Consider the following 24552-nt stretch of genomic DNA (forward strand, 5'->3'; position numbering starts at 1 on the left):
CACAATTTCTTTATTTGTTATATTGTCTGTCCATTTTATCTTCTCCATTCGCCTCATTTCCACATTTAAAACTCTCGAGGTAGTTCTTATCGGCCTTTCTTAGAGTCCATGTCTCCGATTCGTACAGAGCTATCACGTAGCACTTTATTAGTCTCTTCCGCAAGTCAAGACTCAGTTTGCTCGACAATAGCATCCTCTTCTTTGTGAATGCCGCCTTGACGCTTTCGATCCTTGTCCTGATCTCTTTCGTGCAGCCTCTGGTCAGTATGCTTCCCAGGTATTTGAAGTAATCCACGTCTTCCAATTCTCGATTTCCCACCGTTATCCTCAGGAAACTATTTCTTTTTGTGATTCTCATCACTTTCGACTTGTCTATGTTGATTTCCATTTTGTATCTTCTACCCACTTCGACGATTCTGCTCATCATGTCATCTTTTGAAACCTATTTTTGAATCTTCTTGAGACTAGTTTTAGAAAATGTTGAACACTGGTTAGAGTTATTACTCTGAATATAAATTCTGTATTAAGATCGTCATGTAAGGTCTATTGCTGACAAACCATGAAGCATTGGTGGTCTGTCTCAAAATTTTAGACTGCACACTAACACAATATTTGATTTGCTCGCACAGCCCCTTGTAAGTTAATAGCTTATTATCAAGAGTTAATTGACAATAGAAAGACAGGATAATTCAACTGTTCGAATTCTTAGAAGTTTTAATTTTGTGCAAATTTGATTGTTCCATGTCAATCTGCATCTAGTTATTTGACACAATCAGTATTGTCTGGTCATAAATTTGCACTCCTGAGCATGTTGTCTTGTTCAACATGATTGTCACATGATTCAACTTGCTTGCTTGTTGATTTTATCCACTGTTTTTTTGTCCAGTTCTTAATAAAGTTTAGATGCCTTTATAAAATAGTCAAAACCATAGATGCATGAGCGTGTGTCGAAGGAACCGCTATATCAACAGCAAATGTACAGAATTTAAAATATTTATTCAATGCATTAATAATTAAATTCAGAAACGTAAGAAAAAAAGAAAATGTAAAAGATTTATCTAAAAAAGTAATTCACATGATACTTTACCTAATCTTGCTTGATATAACTGCAAATACTACAAACAATAAAAACTCTTCCTATTATAGATTGCTTTATATTTATTAAAATAGTTCATATTCTGTATTTAGATGCTTAATTGTATGCCGGACTATATTACTAACATATTACTTATATTACACAGTAATAATTACATGAGCAAAACATCTTTTCATCAAAAATAGAAAACTACATTTATACAAGCTATCTCGTTATTAAAATAACTACAAAAATATAAAATTATAGACCTGCAATAATTTATTATAACTTTTTTACCATTTCATTGATGTAATAAAGATAAGTATCAGACACAGCAGTAATAATCTGTTAGTAAGTAATACTGCTAACCAGCTGTAATATTTAACAACATACAAAGCTATATCAAACAAAAAAATTATATTATATAGTATCATTAAATAATATATATATATATATATATATATATATATATATATATATATATATACATGTGTATATATGTAGCATATTCGTAAACTTATATTATGTATTTTTATAGGTATTTACTTCTGTGGTTATACCTAATAAAATAGTTTACTTTTAAGGACATTTTTTTCATATAATTTAATACATATTAATTGATTCAGTTTATACATTTGATTTTAATTTTTATTTGAAATTTGGCCGCACAAACATGTGTGGAGCGTATGTAAATAAATCTTATGACTTACAAATCTAATAAAGGTACACCTGGAAGCATTGAGAGTACTTTAGAAGCTGGCTCATAATGACCAGCAATATAGAATGTATCATTGTTTTCATATATGGTTGAGTAACGACTTGGATCCATTCCAAGACGATTGATATATTTTACTACATCCAACACATCGCATTTGTGAGAAATTGTTTGCACATCATTCTCATCAATATGTGGTGATTCAAATAGAGCGCCCTAAAATGAATAAAAAACCATATGTCATAATACTATTCATAAGTAATTACTTTTAAATCAATTATTTAAAAAAAAGTTTACCAATAATTTATTGAATGTAACAAGCTGGCGGCGTAGATCGGCGTAGATTCAAAATACATAAATAATATTTACAGGAATAAATAAAAACAAAATACTCACAGGATATTTTAGTTGCTCTGCTGGGCATTCATACGTTTCTTCGGGATGATAAAACCATCGAACCCTAACTTTATTTTTGCTAGTTGTCTCCCATAAACATTCAATGCGTCCAATATAAGGTCGAGTTGGGCTAGCAGTTGATAAAAATACAGCACAATCACCCACCTGAAATTTGACAAATTTGATTTGGTTGATGTAATAATTGTTTTCATTTTATCATGTGTATCATCAATTTATTTTCTATTGAAAATTAGTTAACAAGAACTAATTGCCATATTAATTGAAGGTTACAATATGACTAACTAATTTTCTTAAACTGGAGCAAAAAAAATTTGTGTCTTAATTAATATTTTTAATTTTCTAAATATTAAATTCAATAAAAACTACAAATTATTACTTACAAAATAACTTCATGACCTCTCTGTATAGCACTCCGAAAAATATTTCTTATTTTATCTCCTTTCTTCCTTCCTTGCTCCCTGTGCCAAGTCCAATGTCTTGCAGGAAGAAATGCAGCCATAGGACTTTGACACTTTCTTCTGTTGTATCATTCAACTGCGAAGATTCATTGCTTTCTTCTTCAACACATGCTTCTATGAGCAACTCGTCTTCCTTGGAATCAGCTTTGTCTTCATGCTATAAAATAGTTACATTATCTTAATAATAATTATAAAAATGTTGATAACAAATTCAATGAAGTAGACGATTATCCTTTTATATTGAATCATAAATAATAATTTCTTTTGCTTACTAAGTTCATATTCAAGCTCTATGTTTTATATTATCTATTTCACTAATTCTATTTAAACATTTTAATTATATAAGGTTTTCAAATATCTCCCTTCCGCTTTTTATATTATAAACCAAGAGCAAAAAAGCGGAAGGGAGATATTTGACAACCTAATATTACCTATCATTCTAACTTCTATTTTAGTTTGCAATTTGTTGACATATCTATATAAAAAGATAAATGTGTACAAGTGAATATTGTGAAATTATTTAAATTAAAGATTCTGAGATCAAAATAATCGCAATTAATGCATATTCATGACCTATATTTAGTAGTTTGCCATTGTAATACAAATAAATATATAACATTTTCCTCTCAATTTACATATAACATAAGTGACTTTAAAAATAAAACCAGATTATTTATTATAATATTTACATTGGTCGAATCAGCATTCCTAGAGGACATAAATGTATCTCCAAATGCGCTGCGACGAACGATTTCAGTCCTTTCCGAAGCTGACTGATTCTGCTGAATCGACAATGGATTGGCTAATGGTGGTGAAGAAGAGCGATGTCTGTGCCTATGTCTACGATGTTTCTTATGATGACGCCTTTTGCAGGATTCGTCACGGCATCGATGTTTTTGCGACGTTTACGTTCGCCTTCATCTTCTCCAGCTGGAATGATTTAATATTACTAGTTGCAACTAGCATTTTGTCTTAAGGCAAGTTGCGTGAGCTTTCCAATGCGCCTAATGAACTTAATCAATAAGAATTGAGATTCAATTACAGTAACACCCCGATTAACGCCGTATCGTTTATCGCTCTTTTATTTCAACCCAGGTTTTCAAGGGACGAATGAGGAAGACGTCGAAGAAATAATTCAAGAAACGCACAGTCTTTCTCATTGCGAGCTCAAGGCATGAACTGAACAAGAAGAAAACAAAAATGTTGACAGCAGTCATTCAGCAGAAAAGCAAAAAGAACTTTCGATGGTGTTTGTAAAAAGGAGTTTGTCTACCATAACTGAAATAATGGATCAATAATTGAAAATTGATTCGAATTTTAACAGGAGCTCTAAAGTAAGGCATGATGCTAGAGATGCCCTATCCGTTTATGATGAACTTTTAAGAGCAAAAGAAAAAGTGAAACAATATTAGATGATTTTGTCACAAAATGGCAAAACACTGAAAACGCGAAAGGCTAACTAGATATGACTGACTTAGAATGTTATTTGTTTTTTCAAGAATATTCGTTTTGTTATTTATATTTTGTCTTTATTTTTGCAAGAAATAATAATGTAGTATTAATTTGGGCTTTAAATAAATGTTTGGTTTTGTTTTTAGTAAAAATAACATACTCTTTAAATGTAATACGGAACCAATTTCCTAGCCGTCCTTCTCTAACCACAATATTTCCATGTAAAGATAGCTTCGTTTAGCGCTGTTTCGCATTGCGCTCTACTTTGATGGAACGTATTCCCCGCGTTAAACGGGGCATTCCTGTATTTAGGTAAAATATTCAACTGTTTATTTCGAAAATAACATTTTCGCCTTCACTAAAAATTAATCACTGCGATTATCAAATGATGTTAGTTAAGAAATTGAATTAATTTGTTTGATTCATTTTATTACATTGATTACCTGTTCTACAAATGTATTTTATTTAAGTGTAGATGTCAACTGTAATCAGTAGCTACACACTAATCAATACAGAACGTATACATATACTTTATCCAAGGCATATAATATTTTAGTATGTGATTTCAGACAAAGGCTATCGTTATACAAAGTTTCATAAAAATCGTTAAAAAAATTTTTTTAGAACATTTCATTACAAAGGAATGGTCCCGCCAATATGGACCAAAAACTAATAAAAGCAATTTCGAATCAATATCTTACGAACAATTTATAAATTTTTAAAATCGGTTAAAAATTGTGGGCTAAAACGTGGACGAAAAATTATACACTTTACTGCCAATTACAAAGAAACGGTTCGGCCTATCGTTGCACAAAACTGATAAACGCTAGTCTGTATCGAGTTACATCGAATGGCATTTCTGAGAAAACGTTAACGCTAGGTCAAAAATCACCTCAGATACACACATAATTTTTTTCCAAATTTAGTCTCAATTGCAACTTAAAATTAGGAAAGCGAATTTTTTCTCAAAAATAAACTTCTCCTTCGAGAAGTTAATAAAGAACATTAAAATCTGAATTAATTAAAATTGTTGTTAATTTGGTATTCACCTTCCTCCTCCCTGCGTCGTTTCTTTAACTTTCTCATTCGCTTGCGTTCCCTGCGGGCTTCTTCGTCGGACATTTGTACTTTACATGTGCTTGTCGGAGATGATGTGCTATCGAGATCCTCGAGTTCGGTACCATCCTCTTCTTTTATTATTTTATTGATCTGCGTCTCGACCGTATCTGAGCGGCTAGCGCGCCTCTTTCGTTTTCCCAAAGATAGCAAAGGATTTGGATCATATTCTAATGTACAGAAAATTATAAAATTTATAACTAATATATAAGTCTAATTGTAAGAATTTCTATTAGATATTAATATTCTAACTCACCAACTATAGGATAATCGTGTTCAAGTAGTCTTATATCTTCTAGTGCGATGCGACCATTGTCACCATCATCGAATTCTACGGAAATATATCGGTCCGCATCGCGTTGAGTACCTTCAGGCGAAGCGGACGTGCCCGGATAAAGACACCGATACTGCTGACTCCAATAAGCGCATAGTCGGGTACCCGGTGGAACTTCATTCACTGACGAAGGACACAACTCAAGAAACTGAAATATATGATCATTATTACTAAAATTACGATTACAAATTGACAAGAAATTTTAATACACAAGAAATGCAATATAATATGATCAAAAATATTAATATATTACCGCATCTCGCATTATTTCCTCTCTTGACAATATGTGCGGCCGATTACCCCTTTCTCCATCTAAAGTCACTGCGTATACATCAGGTGCTTGCACAGCACTCAGTCTACCCGCATAAAATAATCCACCCATTGCACACAAAACTCTTAATCCATCTTTTTCAAGATGCTCATCAGTCAATGCACATTTTAAGAGAGGCTCTGCTTTCTTCGCGGCCTTCATTTGTCGTCGCTTTTCTCTTGATCTTTTATTTTTATGTTTTCTTTCGCGCCTTTCTTTGCGTCTTTGTTCTTGCCTTTCTTCTTCGTTGATAATTTCATCTTCTTCAGGGCACTCTACTTTTACACAAGACTCATTATCTTTAGAATCTACTTTTATCATCGCTAGCTCGCGATTGTCTTCTTCATCTGAACGAGGATTTGATTTTGTATATATGATTCCGCCTTTACTCATTGTGCTTTTGCCTGATAAAAGATAACCAACAATTCCACCTTTGGTCTTTGGTTTTTTTGCAAAAATAGTTTCTGTCGTAACCCGTCTGCCGTGCCCCGATGATAATTTCTTCGGCCTTCCAACTTTTCGTTTTTTAGACGATGATGTCGATGGACAAGGCGATGGCGTCTTCAATACTTCTGTTGACATAGGACTCAATTCCAGACTTTTGATTTCTGTATTTTCGTTTGAAAGATCATATTTTTGATATTCGGCTGGCTTTAGACGCGTCATTTGTTTCAAGGTTTCTTTATATTGACGTTTCAATTCGGCAAGTTTTTCTTCATATACGAGCAAAGATGGTTGTTTCCGCCTGACATTCGTCGCTCTCATGAGACTGCTTATTAATATCATCACGTTTTAACTCATCAAATCTGATTTCGCAAGACTTATCTTCTAATTGCGATTTAACATCCACTTCTTCTCTAAATCGTTTTTCGGCGAGAGCGCAAAGAAGTCCAAGGCCATCTAATTCTGAGTTTTCATCTTCAACATTTTGTTGATTATTACATCCGGGACTAGCTGTGTCATGTATCGCACGAGTTTCAAACTCTTCAATGCTGTTTGAAAGTAATTCTAGACCACTTAAATCTGGTTTATTTTGAACCTCCACTTGTTCACATTTTTCAGCGGAAATTACTGGTCTATGGTCATCTTTGGCTTCAACTTTAGGCGTCAGCATCTCTACGATTTCCTCTTTAGCAACAATTTCACAAGAAACTTCTGATTGTTGTACAATCGTTTCAGTTGAAGTTACCAACTCCTCTACTCCAGGTTTTGTTTCAGTCGGAACATGTTCACGCTTTTCGGATTTGGATAAATTTAAAATCACAGGTTGGGGTTCTATCACAGATATAGTTGAAGCTATTTGCTGTTCGGGTACCGTTTCGGGTTCGCAGATAGTTCCTTTTTCAGCAGACTGAGTGTCCTCGTCACTATGCAACGGTGCATCATCAGTTTGATTCGATGCATCTTGTACATCAGGTTCTACTGTTTCAGGGGGTGGAGTCAGGCAAGCGACCGGGGAAGTTCCTAGGATATATATATATATATTTAAACTATTATATATTACATAATGAATTTGATTTAATAAAAAAAAATTGAATGTTCTGTCTAAACGAATTGAGAATAAAAAGCGTTAATCATCAAAACAAGTATAATGCAATCACCTGTACCAGCATCTTGATGGTAAACCAAATGCGCTGTTACAACCGCCTCTTGTTTACCAGGAGACGTTTCTTCCAATTTCACTGAAGTCATGCGCGTAGTTCTAGTCTTAGGCAACCCTGACGCATCAGCCGATGCCAACGCTACCAATCTGGTACTGTGCGTCTGCGTGTGATGATGTTGATGTAATGTGGTCGCACTGCCAGTACTCAAATATTCGGACAATTGTAGCGGTTGAAGAGAGGGGAGGGTAGAAGATAATTCGGCCATACGACGGTTTGCTGGAACGGTTCTGTTGGAACAAGAAAAACATATCTCGATTTAGAATAATAACTTAGAACATCTTCTAACAATAAGTATGTATACTTTTTTTTCCAAAATTTCGAATATAAATATTTTAATAAATATATACATTATATACCTAAAGCAGTAGGTGTAGGTAGTAATATGAAGTTTCCAGTCAAAGGATCCCTCACTAGTTGAACACCTACAGGAGGCATAGGCATAGGTAACACTGGCTCCAAGGGCAACTGGGCTATAATTATGCAATAATATAAATAAATAATAGATATGTTTTATACACATAAATCTTAATTTGTTATTAAATTAAATCATAATTCATAATTATAATTATCAAAACTGTTTAAATTTTAATTTACTCACCAGGATACTGCCAAAGTGTTGGAGGTCCTAGTGAAGTCTGCGTCGTGCTAACAGGCCAAACTGATGGCACGGATGTCCCTATTATGGTGTCAGCTCCCAAAGGAATTAAACCTGAAGGATCTCGTAAACCTTTCAGAATAACAATTTTTTTTATTTCGATTTGATATTTCAATATTAGATTTGCTTGATAATAATATGAAATAATGCATGCACTTAAAAAATGTTATTGTGTCTAACTAAACCTTCTATTACATAATGTCGAAATATATATAAAAATAACCGAATTGTGGATTATAATACCAAAATAAATAAAAACTTCTAGTGATATGATATTAGTCGTCTGAAGTATTTGAATGAAAGATAGTCTTTTAATAGCGTAGGTGCAATGGCCATTATTCATACGTCTCAATCCAGGGTAAATCAAACCAATAATTTACCAATCAAACCAATTTTAAATGCATGGTTATAATAATTACAATAATTCAAAAAATATATTTTAGATAATCAGCGTAAATAATTGCTTTCCATCAGATTACTGACTAATTACTGATTACTTTGCAATAAGCAATGTTTTCTAATCCAATATTTTGGACGCATATTCTTGAGATGTGATATAATCAACCGTTTGATTAAGAATTTCAGATAAGAATCTAATATAATATTTATTATATATTATATTAATATTATAAGGTAGAGCGAGGCTTAAAGGTCCGCGGGTAAAAAAGTTCACTACCATTATCTCCAAAATAAATAAAGTTTGTAATTTTTCAACGATACTATTTCAGTAGAAAAAAAGAAGTGTGACTCCATCGCATTAAATCGGGTTACATCGATATCTGGAGATAAACGGACATGTAATAATATTCTTAACAAAAGTTTTTTTTTGTCTTTGGTAGTTTTCTTGGTTTTGAGCTGTTTTATTTAGTTAATGATATTTGAATAGAATTTTAAAGTATACGTTATTGCATTGTTTTATAAGATGTATCGTTATTTTTAAATTAGATTCAATCGCCATAAAGCCTCTATAAAAACTTACATGTGCGTGGGGTAAAAAAAAACAATTAAACCTTTACACTGGCAAAAGCATAAACAATAAGAAAATGGTAAATAAGAAAGCAAACTAACAATAAGTTGAAAAAGCAATTTTATTAATAGTTATATTAATAGATCAATTCCAATATATTGATATATTATATATATATATATATATATATATATCAGACTAAATACCAGATCAAGTTGAAATACAGTGTGATCTTTGTAAAAAAAATGAGCCCGTGACATTTGAATTTCACATTAGTTCCATAACGTAGTTACTATTTCGTTAATCATTTCAACATTTAAAATAAAACATTGGATATTGGATCATTCTTTTCTCTAGCACTTCCATTTTACTCTGCCTATGGGGTAAAAAAGGGCAGATGACAAATTTTAAAAAAAACTTAGCTTTATAACCATGACCTAATTAAGAATTTTACTGAACATTGTTCGATAGTTGTCTGTTTGATACGTGTTATGCAAGTTCCGTTGGTTTAGAAAGTATAATTACTGAAACTATCTGAAATAAATTACTATCCTATATTAAAATCAGCATTAGCAATTAATGTATATAATCAAATCAATGTATACCATTTTACACACATATATGAAAAGGCAGAAAATATGAAATAACAAAGATTTTTTTAAATTTGAAAACAGTTTTTTCAATTTGATTCAATTCAATTTCAATGATCAATTTTAATTAATGATATGAACAACGCCATGTTTATTAACTTCCCGTAGGGTAAGTTATAGTAATCGCAAAAAAATCGAAAATGAAAATTTTTATATATCTTTACGTTTCAGAGGTTTCTGAACATTTTGGCATACCTTAGAAAAAATGGATGTATGTGTGTGTGTGTGTGTGTGTGTATGTGTGTGTGTGTGTGTATGTATGTATGTATGTGTGTGTATGTATGTGCGGATACAAATTTTCGTCGACGATTTCGCGAACACGGATCAACCGATTTGAATAAATCAAAAAACATTCGATTCGTATTGATAAGGAGACGTGCTGATTAGTTTTTGGCGAAGGCAGGTCTAGCCGTTCCGGAGATACGGGGCAAAAAGTGCCGAAAACGGTAACTCAGGTTTTAAGAGAACGGAGCGTCCGATTTTAATAATTCAAAAAACATTTTACTTGTATTGACAAGATAAAGAATTGATCAAATTTTCATAAAGGCAGGTCTAGCGGTTTCGGAGATCTAACGAAAAAAGTAAAAAAAAATGCCATTTGGCGGTCAAAAATGATCATTAGACATATGCACATCAAATTTTCAGATATTTTATAGAGATTTTAAATAAGTTTGAATTTTGTTTATTTTTCTATGGGTTCCGTACCAATGTTTACCCGTTAGACAGCGACGCCGCGCTTACGCGCTTTATATTTTGTCTCTATGCAGTTTAAAGCAGTACGATTGCTTTGAAAAACAAGTTCAGATCTTCCAAAATATGTCAAAATAAAGAAAACATTTTTTCAAAAAAAAAATAAAAAAAAATTTTTTTTTTTAAAAAAATTTAAAAAAAAAATTTTTTTTTTTCAAAAAAAAGATTTTTTGTCCAATTTATAGTTTCTCAAAAATCTTATTTTTTCGAAGTAAATTTTTTTCAAAAATGTTAATCGTTTTTAAAAAAATAATAATTTTTGGTACGGGAAGTTCCAGCAATTTGCCTTAAGGCACGATGCCCTAATTGCCTTAAGACAGAATTCCACTTACAGCTAGTTTGGTTTGAATTTTAGCTCATGTATCATCGATATCATTTTAGTTCCACGTCAACATCATTTAATAGCTCACCAATTTCGCTGCACCTCGTTTCCTTAGTCGATGTGGCCCCTATGATCTGAGTGCCTGGCGCCAGTGCTAGTGGCACCTCTTGGTTGAGCCGTTGCCTTGCGACCGCAATACCCACAGGGATCGAGGATACTCCTAAAAAATACCAAATAATAACTGTTGATACTCATAAAACATACGTCTAACAATATAACTCTAATATTGACAATCACAACAAATACTTGATTTGCATTAGGCTTTCATGCGTTTTATTATTTTTTTACATTTACGTGTTTCATAAACTAAAACCTTTATGAAAAGTTCTATTTTGCTGCGCTGTATGTATACAAGTAAAGACTTTGAGATTAATTTGCAAAAGTTTTGAATGTGAATTCTTGTTATTCAAAATTGTGCATTTTGAATTGTGAACTCGATATTTGTAGTATTTTTAATATTGTATTGAAAAGGCCAAAATTAAATTAAATTTTATTTAGATTAAGAATAAACGTATACAATATTTAGAATAACGTATATAAACATGAACTTCCCGATATGTGTAAATAATCAACTTAATCAATAAAAAATAAATTAATTTATGAGTGATTAAAAGTATTTCGAATGGATTTATTACATATGATTGAAAACGAACGAACACGTTAACTCGGATTTTCTAAAAGCAAATTTTCAAAATTCAACCATTTTTATAATTGCACCGAGTTTCCGTAAGATTTTAATGGTTTAGTATGTTCATTAAGACCAAGTACTCTATCGTTATATCAAGTAAATCGTCTAATTTTAATTTTAACAAATGCTAAAAAAACTACTCATTCTCTCAAACTTTGATGACGTCATATTTCAGTAAGTTCTGTAAGACCATAATATATATCGCCAAAAAAAAGTTTCATGAAAATCGGCTTAATTTTTTTTTCAACAGTTAATTACAAGAAAACGGTTCGGTAGATTTTCACCTAAAACTAATCAGTATCATTCCCAACTAATATCTTTCGAATAGTTTTTGATTTTTTTAAATCGATTTGCCAAATGACAAAAAAAAAGCTTGGCAGATCGTCGCACAAAACTGACAAACGATAATCTCATCGAGATACATCGAATGGCTTGTAAATTTTTAAAATCGGTCCAGTCGTTTTTTGAAAAAACGTCGATTTACGGAAAAAAATCTGCTCACACACACACACTTTTTCCAAATTTGGTCTCATTCGATTTAGAATGACTTGAAACGTCGAGAAAACATAAAATTAGCGAAACGGATTATTTGATGAAAACAAACTTTTCCTTCGGGAAAATAAGAACAAATTCCTACTAGTAAGCTGACCATATTTTTATAAGCGATAACCGTGACGGCAATTTTTAGTTAGTACTCATAGTATTTAACACATTTTTTTTAATAAATCAATAGTTGGAATAAGAAGTGGGAATGCTTTTAGTAAGAACTTTATTCTCCGCCGCGAACATTCAATCACTATGTTTCTATAGATATTTTATTAGACAATACAAATCATTCTTTTGTGGCATTTGCTAAAATAATATGAACCGACTGCAAAGAAAATAATAAAGTTAGTTTGATTCCAATATTTACAACATGTGTCGATTTTCTAACAGTTGAATTTGTGTGCTAAATTGAAAACTTAACTTATACACAACATTTAGTTTCAGGTTCGAAAAAATTGACACTTAATTAAGCAATTTGGAGAGTCGTTAGTATGCTGACCTTGGTCCGAGGATTTAGGCGATGTGTTTGCCTCCATTTTAACCAAGGCGGTCGCGAGAGATGCATCGGCCGGACCTCCACCGTTTGCATGATGTTGATTATGATGGGAGGTGCTGATTTCCGAGACCTGGCAAGGTGTGGCCTGTGGTTCGCGTTTCACCTGTCCGAGAAAATAAAATATATTCATATAAAATACTGTAGACATATCAAAGTACGTTTAGAATCTTTCCACACAAAGACCTAACGCCACAGCCGCTTAATGGGCTACGTAATCATTAAGTGGTCGCGGCGTCTTGATTGTGCAGTATCATAAACATTTCATCGCTAGGGGTTTTGATTCATTTTGGCACATCTGGGCCAAATACTTTACAAACAATGAAGAAATTTTTCTTAAATCCGGCATCTATCATTCAGCGTGAAAAGACCCTAACTCTAAAACCTGATATGCAGGTTTGTAGCCACTTCAACTCGGTAGAGAGAGCGATACATGCTCAGTCCATGTGAAGTCCATATGAATCGCAAAAAGCGTCTGCAAGAGTCACTATCTTGCTATGGAGGGTTCAGTCACACTTTATTACATAAAACTAGCTGTAAGTGGAATTCTGTCTTAAGGCAATTAGGGCATCGTGCCTTAAGGCAAATTGCTGGAACTTCCCGTACCAAAAAATATTATTTTTTTAAAAACGATTAAAATTTTTGAAAAAAAATTACTTCGAAAAAATAACATTTTTGAGAAACTATAAATTTGACAAAAAAATACTTTTTTTTGAAAAAAAAAAATTTTGAAAAAAATGATTTTGAAATTTTGAAAAAAATGTTTTCTTTATTTTGACATATGTTGGAAGATCTGAATTTTTTTTCAAAGCAATCGTACTGCTTTAACTGCATAGAGACAAAATATAAAGCGCCGCGCCACCGTCTAACGCATAAACATTGGTACGGAACCCATAGGAATGGAAACAAAATTTATACTTATTGTTAAAATCTCTATAAAATATCTGATAATTTGATGTGCATATGTCTAATGATCATTTTTGACCGCCAAATGGCATTTTTTTTTACTTTTTTTGTTAGAGCTCCGAAACCGCTAGACCTGCCCTTATGAAAACTTGATCAAATCTTCATCTTGTCAATACAAGTAAAATGTTTTTTGAATTATTAAAATCGGACGCTCCGTTCTCTTAAAAACTGAGGTACCGTTTTTGGCACTTTTTGCCCCATATCTTCAGAACGGCTAGACCTACCTCCGCCAAAAACTAATCAGCACGTCTCCTTATCAATACTAATCGAATGTTTTTTAAATTATTCAAATTGCTTCATCCGTGTTCCCGAAATCTTCGACGAAAATTTGTATCCGCACACACATACATACACGAACCCCTGAACGTAAAGATATGTAAAAATTTTCATTTTCGAATTTTTTGCGATTACTATAACTTACCCTACGGGAAGTTAACAAACAGTTTCATTTTTCGAAAAGCATAACACGTTTGTCACTTTATAATTCATATATAACATAACTGTTCTATAATTAGATTCTTTTGTATTACTTATAGTGATGATTCAACACGTTCACAACTAGTACCAATATTCTACCTCAATTTACAAATTTCAAGTATATTATTTCAAATATTTCAAGTAAATAGTAAATACAACTAACCTTAAGTCATGCATTCGAAATAAAATATTATTATCATTAGGGGAGACTGGGTACGTGCCATAGTAGTGAGAGTCGTTTATTTTTATTTATTTATTTATTTATTTATTTATTTATTCATAGGCAAGTCGTAATCAATAATAATCGATATTATTTCAGTCTCTTGTCAAGCTCATTGCGTTATAATAGCTATACTGATTTTTAGATAGGGTCCAAGGGGAGAAAGATGAAGTATAATTGTTCAAACAAGTTCTGATTATTGCTTTCTTATATACAAAAAGATTACTTTGATTGTAATTTTGCTATAAGTTGAACATTAATAGTTAATTGCCAGCAAATAATTTTTGCGTAAATAATTTAGCTCGATCATAACGATGATTTGTCTCTGTTATGACATATAGTTCTTGTCTTTTTCGAATGAAGACTAAAAAAAACAAGAAAAATTCAATATAAAAAAGGTTAATCTTATTTTAAATGATTATGTTGTATTGTATTATAAATTTCTGACAAAAGTCGTTTCTGGTAATAAAAGTTATTTTGGTGTTTATACCTATTGTTTTTTAGCCTGGGAGTGTGGACGATTGTGAGACTCGCCCTTTTATTGTATATTGAAATTTTATGAATAATCCATCGTACTTAAGATAGTATTTTAACATTTACACGCAGACAAATGTAAATAATTGAGACATAAGTGATTGTAGATACCTATACATCCTAAAACCATTTAAATGTAATGAATATTTTGCACTAAGTTTTTAGGTTGCTTTCTCCTGCACCAGAATTATTGATGATGGCGAGTTATATGTTAGCAATATTATAAAACTCGAAGAAAATTATACCATAAATATTAATTAAGGATTCAAAACCACAAACATTAAATAGATGTTTAGTCTGTTATTGTGATCTTAATCATATTAAATTTTCTGCTTCCTTTTGTAAAAAGTCTAAATATTTAATTTAATATCAATCCATCTAATTATATAATTCATTAAATTATTTAAAAAAAATTCTTTCAACAAGTTGAATTGGTTACTATCAGCCCCACATTAAATAAAATATTTTAAATAATTAAAAAATAAAAAATAATATTAAATGATTATTCAACATAAACGTAAACTTAACATAATAAACGATTGAATTGATTTTATTTAAACAATACAAAACTACAAAAAAATAAAAGCCTACCTATAAAAATGGATGATAAGTAAGCCAAAACAATTTCCCCACAAGTCTTTTATAGAAAGTAAAGTATTGATTCGGAAATTATTAAAATTACACTCCTCATGTAAAATACATCAATCGTGAAAAAAAGATGAAATCGTAAAAATTATTAATGAAAGATAAAGAAAACAATAAATCGATTTTAAACGTTCCTTAGTAGTTATTAAATATTCAAATCGTAACAATCGTTAAAAGTCAACAAATTTCGAGTATCACACTTATTAACTTACTATGATTTTATTTATTAACTGCCTAAGGATTTTGGCTGAAGATATTGAACATCGCATTTTATTGGTCACATTCCTTGCAAGTTTTTACTTTGTACTTGTTTTTTTGGAATTCATAATATAAAATAAAATATAAGAAAAACATTTATAAGAATAAATTATCATTTATATATCAATATTTGGCAAGACAGCATATATTGAAATGTTGCAGCTTAGTTACAAAACTGATGTTTATCGAATTAGTCGGCCAAAATACCATTTAAACTATATATGATGATAATATTCGTAAAATATATCTATGGCGACACGATAAAATCCCATATTCGTCGCAATTCATATTTCTAATTTAAGTTGTAATCACAGCCAAGGGATATTAACAAATTATCAATAAAGTAGACGTTCTACTAAAAGTAGATGTCCAATTATATAATATAAATGATATGCAAGGTACATAAATGGATTTATATCGGAGAGCTCGTTCCGCTCTTTCGCTAACGGCACATTGAGATTTTCAAAGGCTTTGTGAGTTTTCCGGTTAGAAATAAGTTGCATTATGCATTTAAAAACATTTGCATATGAAATTTATCGTATACAATTAAAATACACGCATGTCTACAGAGTTAGATAAGTTGAAATTATATTCGAATAAAGAAAGATAGTCCCTATCCAGAGCCTGGTTGAAAATAGACACCGTTATATTATTGAATTGCATATCTGAACTATTTTAATAAAACCGAGTAAGATTTAATACAAGCTTATTGAAACTATAGAAGATAAAGGCTGGTTGTAACAGTTTTTTTTAATTAATATGTTTTGGGATCAACTGATTATATTTCAACGAAATAAAAATGGATCTTTGCTGTAACTATTCCACTATCAATTCAAGCAAAAATAATTCCACAACTGTTGTTCATTCTTTCACAATTAATCATTGTCTAGAGAAAGTTACACCGTTTTGGGGCTAGTTGCAACGTCTACCAAAGCAAGTAGTAACGACATAAACGGTAATAATACTTCTGATAATTTTTACTTATTTTCAAGAAAATTGACTTGTTTCGAATTATAAGTAATTCAATTGAAAAGTCAGTTCATTACTCTGACCAGTTTAAAAAAGTTTGCTTGAAAAAAGATACGAAACCTTTTCCTCAATATACCAATATACCAATAGCTTGCATGTACAATAATAAAAAAACAAATTTATAATTTAAATGTTTCAAAATTAAAATATATAATTATAAACATTAATAAAATTTGAATATTTAAAATTACATTGTTTTTTTTTGACACAAAAGAATATTTTGCTCATAATAATAGTATTTATAAAAAAAAATTAATAAATTATAGACCATGACGGGATTCGAACCCGCAATCTTCGGATCCGAAGTCCGACGCCTTATCCGTTGGGCCACACGGCCATGTAAAAGCAACCCCATTCGTGGGAGGAAAATTTATTTGTCAGCGAAACTTTGTTTTAATTTAAATATTTCAATTTTAAAAATTATTTCCATGGCGATAAATAAATTTTCCACCCGCCAATGGGGTGGTTTATACATGACCGTGTGGCCCAACGGATAAGGCGTCGGACTTCGGATCCGAAGATTGCGGGTTCGAATCCCGTCATGGTCGACATTTTTTTTATTTTGTTTATATTAAATATAAAAATTATTTTCTACTATTATGAACAAAATATTCTTTCGTGTTATAAGAAACAATCTAATTCAGAAAAAAAACTAATTTGAGACAAAAAATTATCACTAAATGTATTGTTTCTATGTCTATTACTCACAATAATATACAGATAAGGTGGCACACCCTGCTGGCTACTTTTGTTACTTTTCTTTTAATTTGTGCGAATAGTTGTCATAATAGCTATTCTTATATTTTTTTCAAACTAGTGATCAGCTCTACCAGACAATATCTAAAACTTTGATCGGTTTCGTAGTTCAATAGCAATGAATATTTTCTTTTTCCAGAAGTGGAAATATATTTAATCTGGTCTGTTTGGCATAAAGTGCATATACCTATATCTATAATTTGTTAAGAAAAGCTGTTTATCGGTGGTTATTTGTTCAAAAGGCTTATAACAATTTGATCTATTTTGGATGAATTTCTTCTTTAACCTTTTTTGCTACGAGAGTGTATTGTAATATCACTAGCAAACCCGACGAACTCCGTTTCGCCACCAGATGGTTTCGTGAGAAAGATGAAGAAATTTTTTGTTTGTTTTATATTTGAAAAGAAAAAAAATGATTTTATTGCACAACAGTAATGAATTTATTTTGATTACAAAAATGAAGTGTTTTTTAGTTGAACTTCTTTAAGTAAATAAAAGTGAATCCGCAAATTATCTGTTTCATTGAAGTGCTTTTTGGTAAACCACATTTTTTGTTTTTTGTCCTGACGTTAACACAAACAAAGCGGATGGTTTTCCAACTCGTGAACAGGCAACGTATAACTGCCCATGTGAAAAACAATGATTTTCTAAATAATCTATTTGAAATTTATCCCGCAAACACTAAGCGATAGGCCTTGCGACTTGTTATTGCGAACGCAAGGGGAACTGCAAATTGCAATCGTTTGAAGTCAAACGGAAGACCAGTCGCAATCATTGGTCGTTGCGGCAAGAATTGCTCGTTGACTTAACTAAGCATAATTCTGATAATTCTCACTAATGCCATTACTCGAATTTTTAATTACGGTGCGTGAAGTTCCAGCAATTTGCATTAAGGCACGATGCCATGCACCACTAATTTTCTTAGCTATAAACCTTGCGGAGCCCGAGACCTTTCCAACGAATGCAAAATTGTCGAAGTCGGTTCGTGCGTTCTGGAGTTATTTCGTCAGTAAGGAAAACCCGACTTATTTTTATATATGTAGATATAAATTACAAGGATCCAATAACATATTTTAAACGTACAGTCCACGTTAGAAAATAAGCAAGATAATAAATAGTAAAAGACTCATTTGTCATGTTTATTAATAAAAGTCTTAAGAGCAAATCACATGTAGGCTAACAATTTAATTTTTAATATATATATTTTGCCGAGTGGCCAAAGATATCTGATGTTAAAAATGGAATAAATAAAACCGGATAGATTTGTCAATTCAGACCGCTTTTCTTCAACTGCGTTGTTAAATTTCGTTAATTCTTCAATGTAGACAGCAGAATTCATCGTTTTGGTTGGTAGGTAAGAAATGATCGAGTCTTTGTAATCAACTTCAACTGGACGATCAGAGCGTTTTTCATCTTTGAGTGAAAAATCACCAGAACGCAAGTTGGCAAACAAATATAGACAATGCCATTTTTTAAGGCTTCGTCATCATAAGCAGCTTTTGTGAGCTTATATGCCATTTTACCTTTGCAGAAATAAAGAAGCAAATTATGACAAAATTTTTTGATTTGATGTTCTGACTTTCAATAAAAAAATTCTCTTTACTGATTGCCAGCTTAATTGCCTACTATTCAATAACGAAAGATATTTTACATTTGAACTAGGCAAACCTAAAAATTCAATTAAAACCATCTAAGAGTGAAAGTCGCAATCAGTTGCCAACCTAACACCATATATTTAGTTGATATAAAACATAATATTGTACAATTTTTATACCTTTATCTCACCGACCTGCAAAAGGGCAGTATGTGCCGGAGTTGTCCTACTGCATCCCGGTATTTCTGTTTTGACTTGAAGCGGCTCCATCCAACAGGCCGTGTCATTGGCGGCCGCCGCGGCGGTCGTAATGCAAGAAGAAGTTGTCGACGAACTTAGAGTTTTCGACAAGAGTTCCAATCGCAGAGGAGAGTACGGCGAACCGGGTGGCGGTGTTGGTGCACCGCCAAACGAATAACCGCCGAAGAGAGAGTCAGATATTGACAAGGATTGAACTGAAATACAAATATACAAATGAAATTTAAAATCATAAGTAGAAATAAATAGAGTAAACAGAAAATCATTTTAAGTCGAATTGTTAACGCCTAAGATTCAACCCTGGTCTAATAAAATTATATAAATATATTTTAACACTCTTCATATAAAATAGCAACTAGTTGGTTTGGTATTTAGCCTTGAGGCAAGTTACATGAACGATAATAATTTTAGCAAAGTTTTGACGAATTTTTAAAATTAAACTGCTTGTCGTAAGGCCGTAATATTACAGTGAGTTCTATAAGACCATGATGTATATCGCCAAAAAAAAGTTCAATAAAAATCGGCTTAAATTTTTTTTCAACAGTTAATTACAAGAAATCGGTTTGGTAGGATGAGCTTAAATGTGGACAAAAAGTTTAACACTTTTTTTCAACAGTTAATTACAAGAAAACGGCTCGGTAGATTTTCACCTAAAATTAATCAGTACCATTCCCAACTAATATCTTTCGAACAGTTTTTGATTTTTGAAAATCGGTTCGGTAGGATGAGCTTAAATGTGGACGAAAAGTTTAACACTTTTTTCAAATTGCAAAGAAACGGCTTGGCAGATCGTAGCACAAAACTGACAAACGATAGTCCTCACCGAAATACATCAAATGGCTTTTAAATTTTTAAAATCGGTTCAGGCGTTTTTGAGAAAACGTCGATCAAAAGTCTAATTTTGACAAATGCCAAAAAAACGATACCAATTTTTGCAAACTTTGACGAATTTTTAAAGCTGAACCAGTTGTCGTAGGGCCGTAATATTTTAGTATGATCTAGATTCTAGAAGACTATGGTATCTACCGTCAAAAAAATAATCATAAAAATCGTCGAATTTTTTTTTTTTTAACTTTATTACAAGAAAATGGCCGGGCCGATCTCTACCAAAAACTAATCAGGTCGATTCCCAACCAATATCTTTCGAACGATTTTTGAATTTTCAAAATCGATTCAGAACTGCGGGCTAAAACGTGGACGAAAAACTTTTCACTTCTCTGCTATTTACGAAGAAACGGCTTGGCCGATCGTCGCACAAAACTGACAAACAATAGTCCTCATCGAGATACTTTGAATGGCTTTTAAATGTTTGAAATCGGTCCGGCCGTTTTTGAGAAAACGGCGATTTACGGCAAAAAATCTGTTGGTGCACACGCACACACACACACACATACTTTTTCCAAATTTGGTCTCATTCGATTCAGAATGGCTTGAAACGTCGAGAAAACTTAAAATTAGCGAATCGGATTTTTTTATGAAAACATAAACTTCTTCGGGAAGTTAATAATAAAATCTAGTCCCTTTTATTGCACTATTTCGTAGTATAGAATAACCCATTATATTGTAATGTATCCTGTCCTTAATTATTAACTTCCCGTAGAGTAAGTTATAGTAATCGCAAAAAATCGAAAATGAAAATTTTTATATATCTTTCAAAGTTTTCTGAACATTTTGGCATACCTTAGAAAAAATGCATCTATGTGCGCTGATACAAATTTTCGTCGGCATTTTCGTGACCACGGATCAACCAATTTGAATAGTTCAAAACAACATTCGATTCATATTAATAGTAAGACGTGCTGATTAGTTTTTGGCACGGTGCAAAAACAGGTACAACCGTTTCGGAGGTATGGAGTAAAAAAGCCAAGAATGGTAATTCAGTTTTTTAAAAAAACGGAGCGTCCAATTTGAATGATTTAAAAAACATTTTATTCGTATCGACGAACTGGTTGAATATTTGCAAAGGCAGGTCTAGCGGTTTTAGAGATCCAATAAAAAAGTAAACTAGTGGGGTGGGTGGCATCGTGCCTTAAGGCAAATTGCTGGAACTTCCCGTACCGTAACGAAATGTTCGAGGAATATTGAAAGTTTTCAAATAAATTATTATAAATATTGTAACATTGTCTAATATTTATAAGAATTATATCAACTGAATTGCAGAGTTGAAATTATTTGTTTAAAGTATATTATAACTATAGTCAGAATTAAAAATAAAATCTGAATTATTTTCGATATACAAAAAATTAAAAAAAAAAAAAAAAAAAAAAATATTCCAAAATCAATTATTTTGTTAAGACAAGCAGAAAGTTCTTTGAATCAATTGAATCGGACGCTTAGTTCTCTCAAAAACTGCCATTTTTTGTACATTTAGCTCTGTATCTCGGAAATGGCTGGGCCTGCCTTTGCGAAAAACTAATAACCCCTTCTCCCAATCATTACTAATTGAATGTTTTTTAGATCATTCAATTCGGATGCTCCGTTCTCTCAGAAACTCGATTTCTATTTTCTGCACTCTTTGCTCCTTATCTCCGTAACTGCTGGACCTGCCTTTGCCAAAAACTAATCAGCACATCTCCTTATCAATAGGAATCGAATGTTTTTTAAACCATTCAAATCGGTTGATCCGTACGCCCGAAAACGTGGGCGAAATTTTGTATCCACACATACATACACACACACACACACACATCCATTTTTTCTGAAGTATGCCAAAACGTTCAGAAACCTTCAAAACGTCGAGAAATGTAAAAATTTTCAATTCCGATTTTCGGCCCATTACAATAACTTACCCTACGGGAAGTTAATAAAATAAAAGTAAATGATCAGATATTTCATAGAGATTTCAATTATAAGTATAAATTTTATAAGTCAGATTGCAACGCGGCGCTTACTCGCTTCGAAAGACAGCCATCGGGCAAACAGATATTGCCTTATTTTTAATTTCAAAGAAAGACATTTTTGACAAAAATTACATGGTATAAGCTTGATCTGTTTTTTGTCACAAATATTCATCAACATAGTTGGAAGAATTATTAATTTAATTTATCTCTTGTAAAATTGTTTGTTTCAACTTAATTTATTATTTTCTTATTGTTTGCACTTTGCCAGTGTAGAAGTTTAGATGGTCCGTTTAACTCACCCATATGTAAGCTTTTATTGAGGTTTATATAAAAAATCTGTTGATTCTAACTTAAAAATAAAGATGCATCTTATAAAACAATTAGATAACGTTTACTTTAAAACTAAATAAAACTGAAACTGAATAAAAAAAGCTCAAAACCAAAGAAACTACCAACGAAAAAATACTTGTTATAAATATTGATAAATAAATTGATAAATAAACAGCCATTTTGATAAATATGGCTGTTTATATAGCGATTTATAGTAAAAATTAAGATGATGGCTAGTTTTACATCTTTTGCCGTCTACTTTAAAATAGTATCGTTGAAAAATTCATTTATATATTATCTAATGAGATTTGGTTTGGTTTGGTTTTTTAACATCGAAATATATACATTATATTTCTTCTAATATTATAACAACTTGGTATATAACTACATGAGTAAACTGATGGAATTGCAGCCTTGGATTTACATTGGATAAAAAAATTCAAGAAAAGCGAACAAATTGTAACTTTGAAGCAACTGCCCAGTGGGATAAATAAAGCTTAATGTGATAAAAGGTGTGAAACATCTTCTCTGTGAACACTAAATGTATTTTGTGTAAAAACTATTTTGAAAACCATTTTGTTTTTTTTAAAAAGCATATGATTTGAAAAAGATCTTGAGTTTTCATTCATAGTAAAATTGAGCTCGGAAATAAACTTGTACAAAAAGGAACCTATATACGCATCTGCTGCAAAGCAAGCAAAAGCATCAAGAACTAACTTAAACGATGCATCCAAACCTTTTTTGATATTGTCACATAATATATTAATTATCTGCATTTGCATTATATAATAAAGTAAAGAGGAAAGTTCTTAAACGCTAAATGCGTTAAAAAAATGACAACTCCGTAGAAAGAAACGATGAAAATTATACAATGTAAATACAAACCGCGCAGCGCTGACAAGAAAATATCTGCGCTTGAGGAGAACTAAAATAAATATCTGTGATATTTTTACATATTCCTTTTTTCATCTGACTTCAGGCTTGCTCTGTCATCTTGAGTATGATTTATGATCTATTATAAATAAGTACGTACTTTGTGAAAGGTCGCGCCACAATAAATTCCCGCACACGGTGTCCTTGCGATTATACAATATACATGATTGTGAACAAGTAATATGGAATAACAGTCGATTATAGATACACTGTGCCCAGAAATTCCTAAAGACGCTTTTCTGTTCACTGACCGCAATCGTTCATGGAAATTTATGTGTAAACATATTTAGCCATGGGCGTCATACTCAGGAACTATTTGAAAAGGAAAACTGATCAAAATTCATGCCTCGCTGATGTTGGCAAATAGATTTCAATTCCCACTTAGTCGATTATTTACATCAGCATACCATGAACTAAAGGCCATAAAAAAGGCAAACAATAATAAATCTATATTTTATACAAGTTAATTAATGTATTGAGAATTAAAAAAAAAAAAAATTGAAAGTAGTCATAAAATTTTAATTCTAGAAGGTGATGAATTAGGAGTGTCAAATCATTGGCACCTGACCATACCCATGATTTCAGCCCTCCAAAAGTCCTATTTGACTCTGAGCAACTATATACTGAAAACCAAACCAATTATATCACAACAGATAACACTTATCAAACAAACAACTATCTGACTAACATCAGTAAAACTCCCAGCTTATTCATCATTGTAGAAATATGTTTTTTAATGTTTTTCAAAAATTTGTCACCTAGTTCAATTTACCCCATAAGCTGGGTAAGAAGAGGCTGCTAGGGGGACAAATAGATACAATGTCTTAATTATCTTCTAAAGGTATTTTACGAATTCAACGCTACATTATTCAACCAACGCCAAAATATAAATTTCATGAGTATATATTTCACAGAGAGAAGACAGTGTCTGTCCTGGGTCTGGTAATTTGTCAGAAATATTCATCAGCAGAGTTGTAATA

At 31.7% G+C, this 24552-nt stretch overlaps 1 protein-coding gene and 2 non-coding genes across 3 annotated transcripts in view; 1 reads left to right on the forward strand and 2 right to left on the reverse strand.

Annotated features, from left to right (window-relative positions):
• Positions 1-1781: 1781 nt before the first annotated feature.
• The window catches only part of LOC113374816 (protein winged eye-like), a 24557-nt gene continuing 1786 nt past the window's right edge, over positions 1782-24552 (reverse strand). Inside the window, 16 exon segments of the mRNA XM_026614781.1 lie at positions 1782-2006; positions 2187-2351; positions 2712-2822; positions 3355-3572; positions 5167-5244; positions 5275-5403; positions 5490-5715; positions 5821-6613; positions 6615-7341; positions 7479-7715; positions 7718-7768; positions 7898-8011; positions 8140-8268; positions 10974-11105; positions 12679-12838; positions 19392-19666. Coding sequence (XP_026470566.1) covers positions 1782-2006; positions 2187-2351; positions 2712-2822; positions 3355-3572; positions 5167-5244; positions 5275-5403; positions 5490-5715; positions 5821-6613; positions 6615-7341; positions 7479-7715; positions 7718-7768; positions 7898-8011; positions 8140-8268; positions 10974-11105; positions 12679-12838; positions 19392-19666 — 3770 coding nt within the window.
• On the reverse strand, positions 17126-17198 carry Trnar-ucg. The gene has a single exon. It is a non-coding gene; the product is annotated as a tRNA-Arg (tRNA).
• Trnar-ucg lies at positions 17337-17409 on the forward strand. The gene has a single exon. It is a non-coding gene; the product is annotated as a tRNA-Arg (tRNA).

The sequence above is a fragment of the Ctenocephalides felis genome, unplaced genomic scaffold (assembly GCF_003426905.1).
Source record: "Ctenocephalides felis isolate EL2017-DRISC unplaced genomic scaffold, ASM342690v1 CF-g0.4_SCAFFOLD_01886, whole genome shotgun sequence".
In the NCBI taxonomy this organism is placed as follows: domain Eukaryota; kingdom Metazoa; phylum Arthropoda; class Insecta; order Siphonaptera; family Pulicidae; genus Ctenocephalides; species Ctenocephalides felis.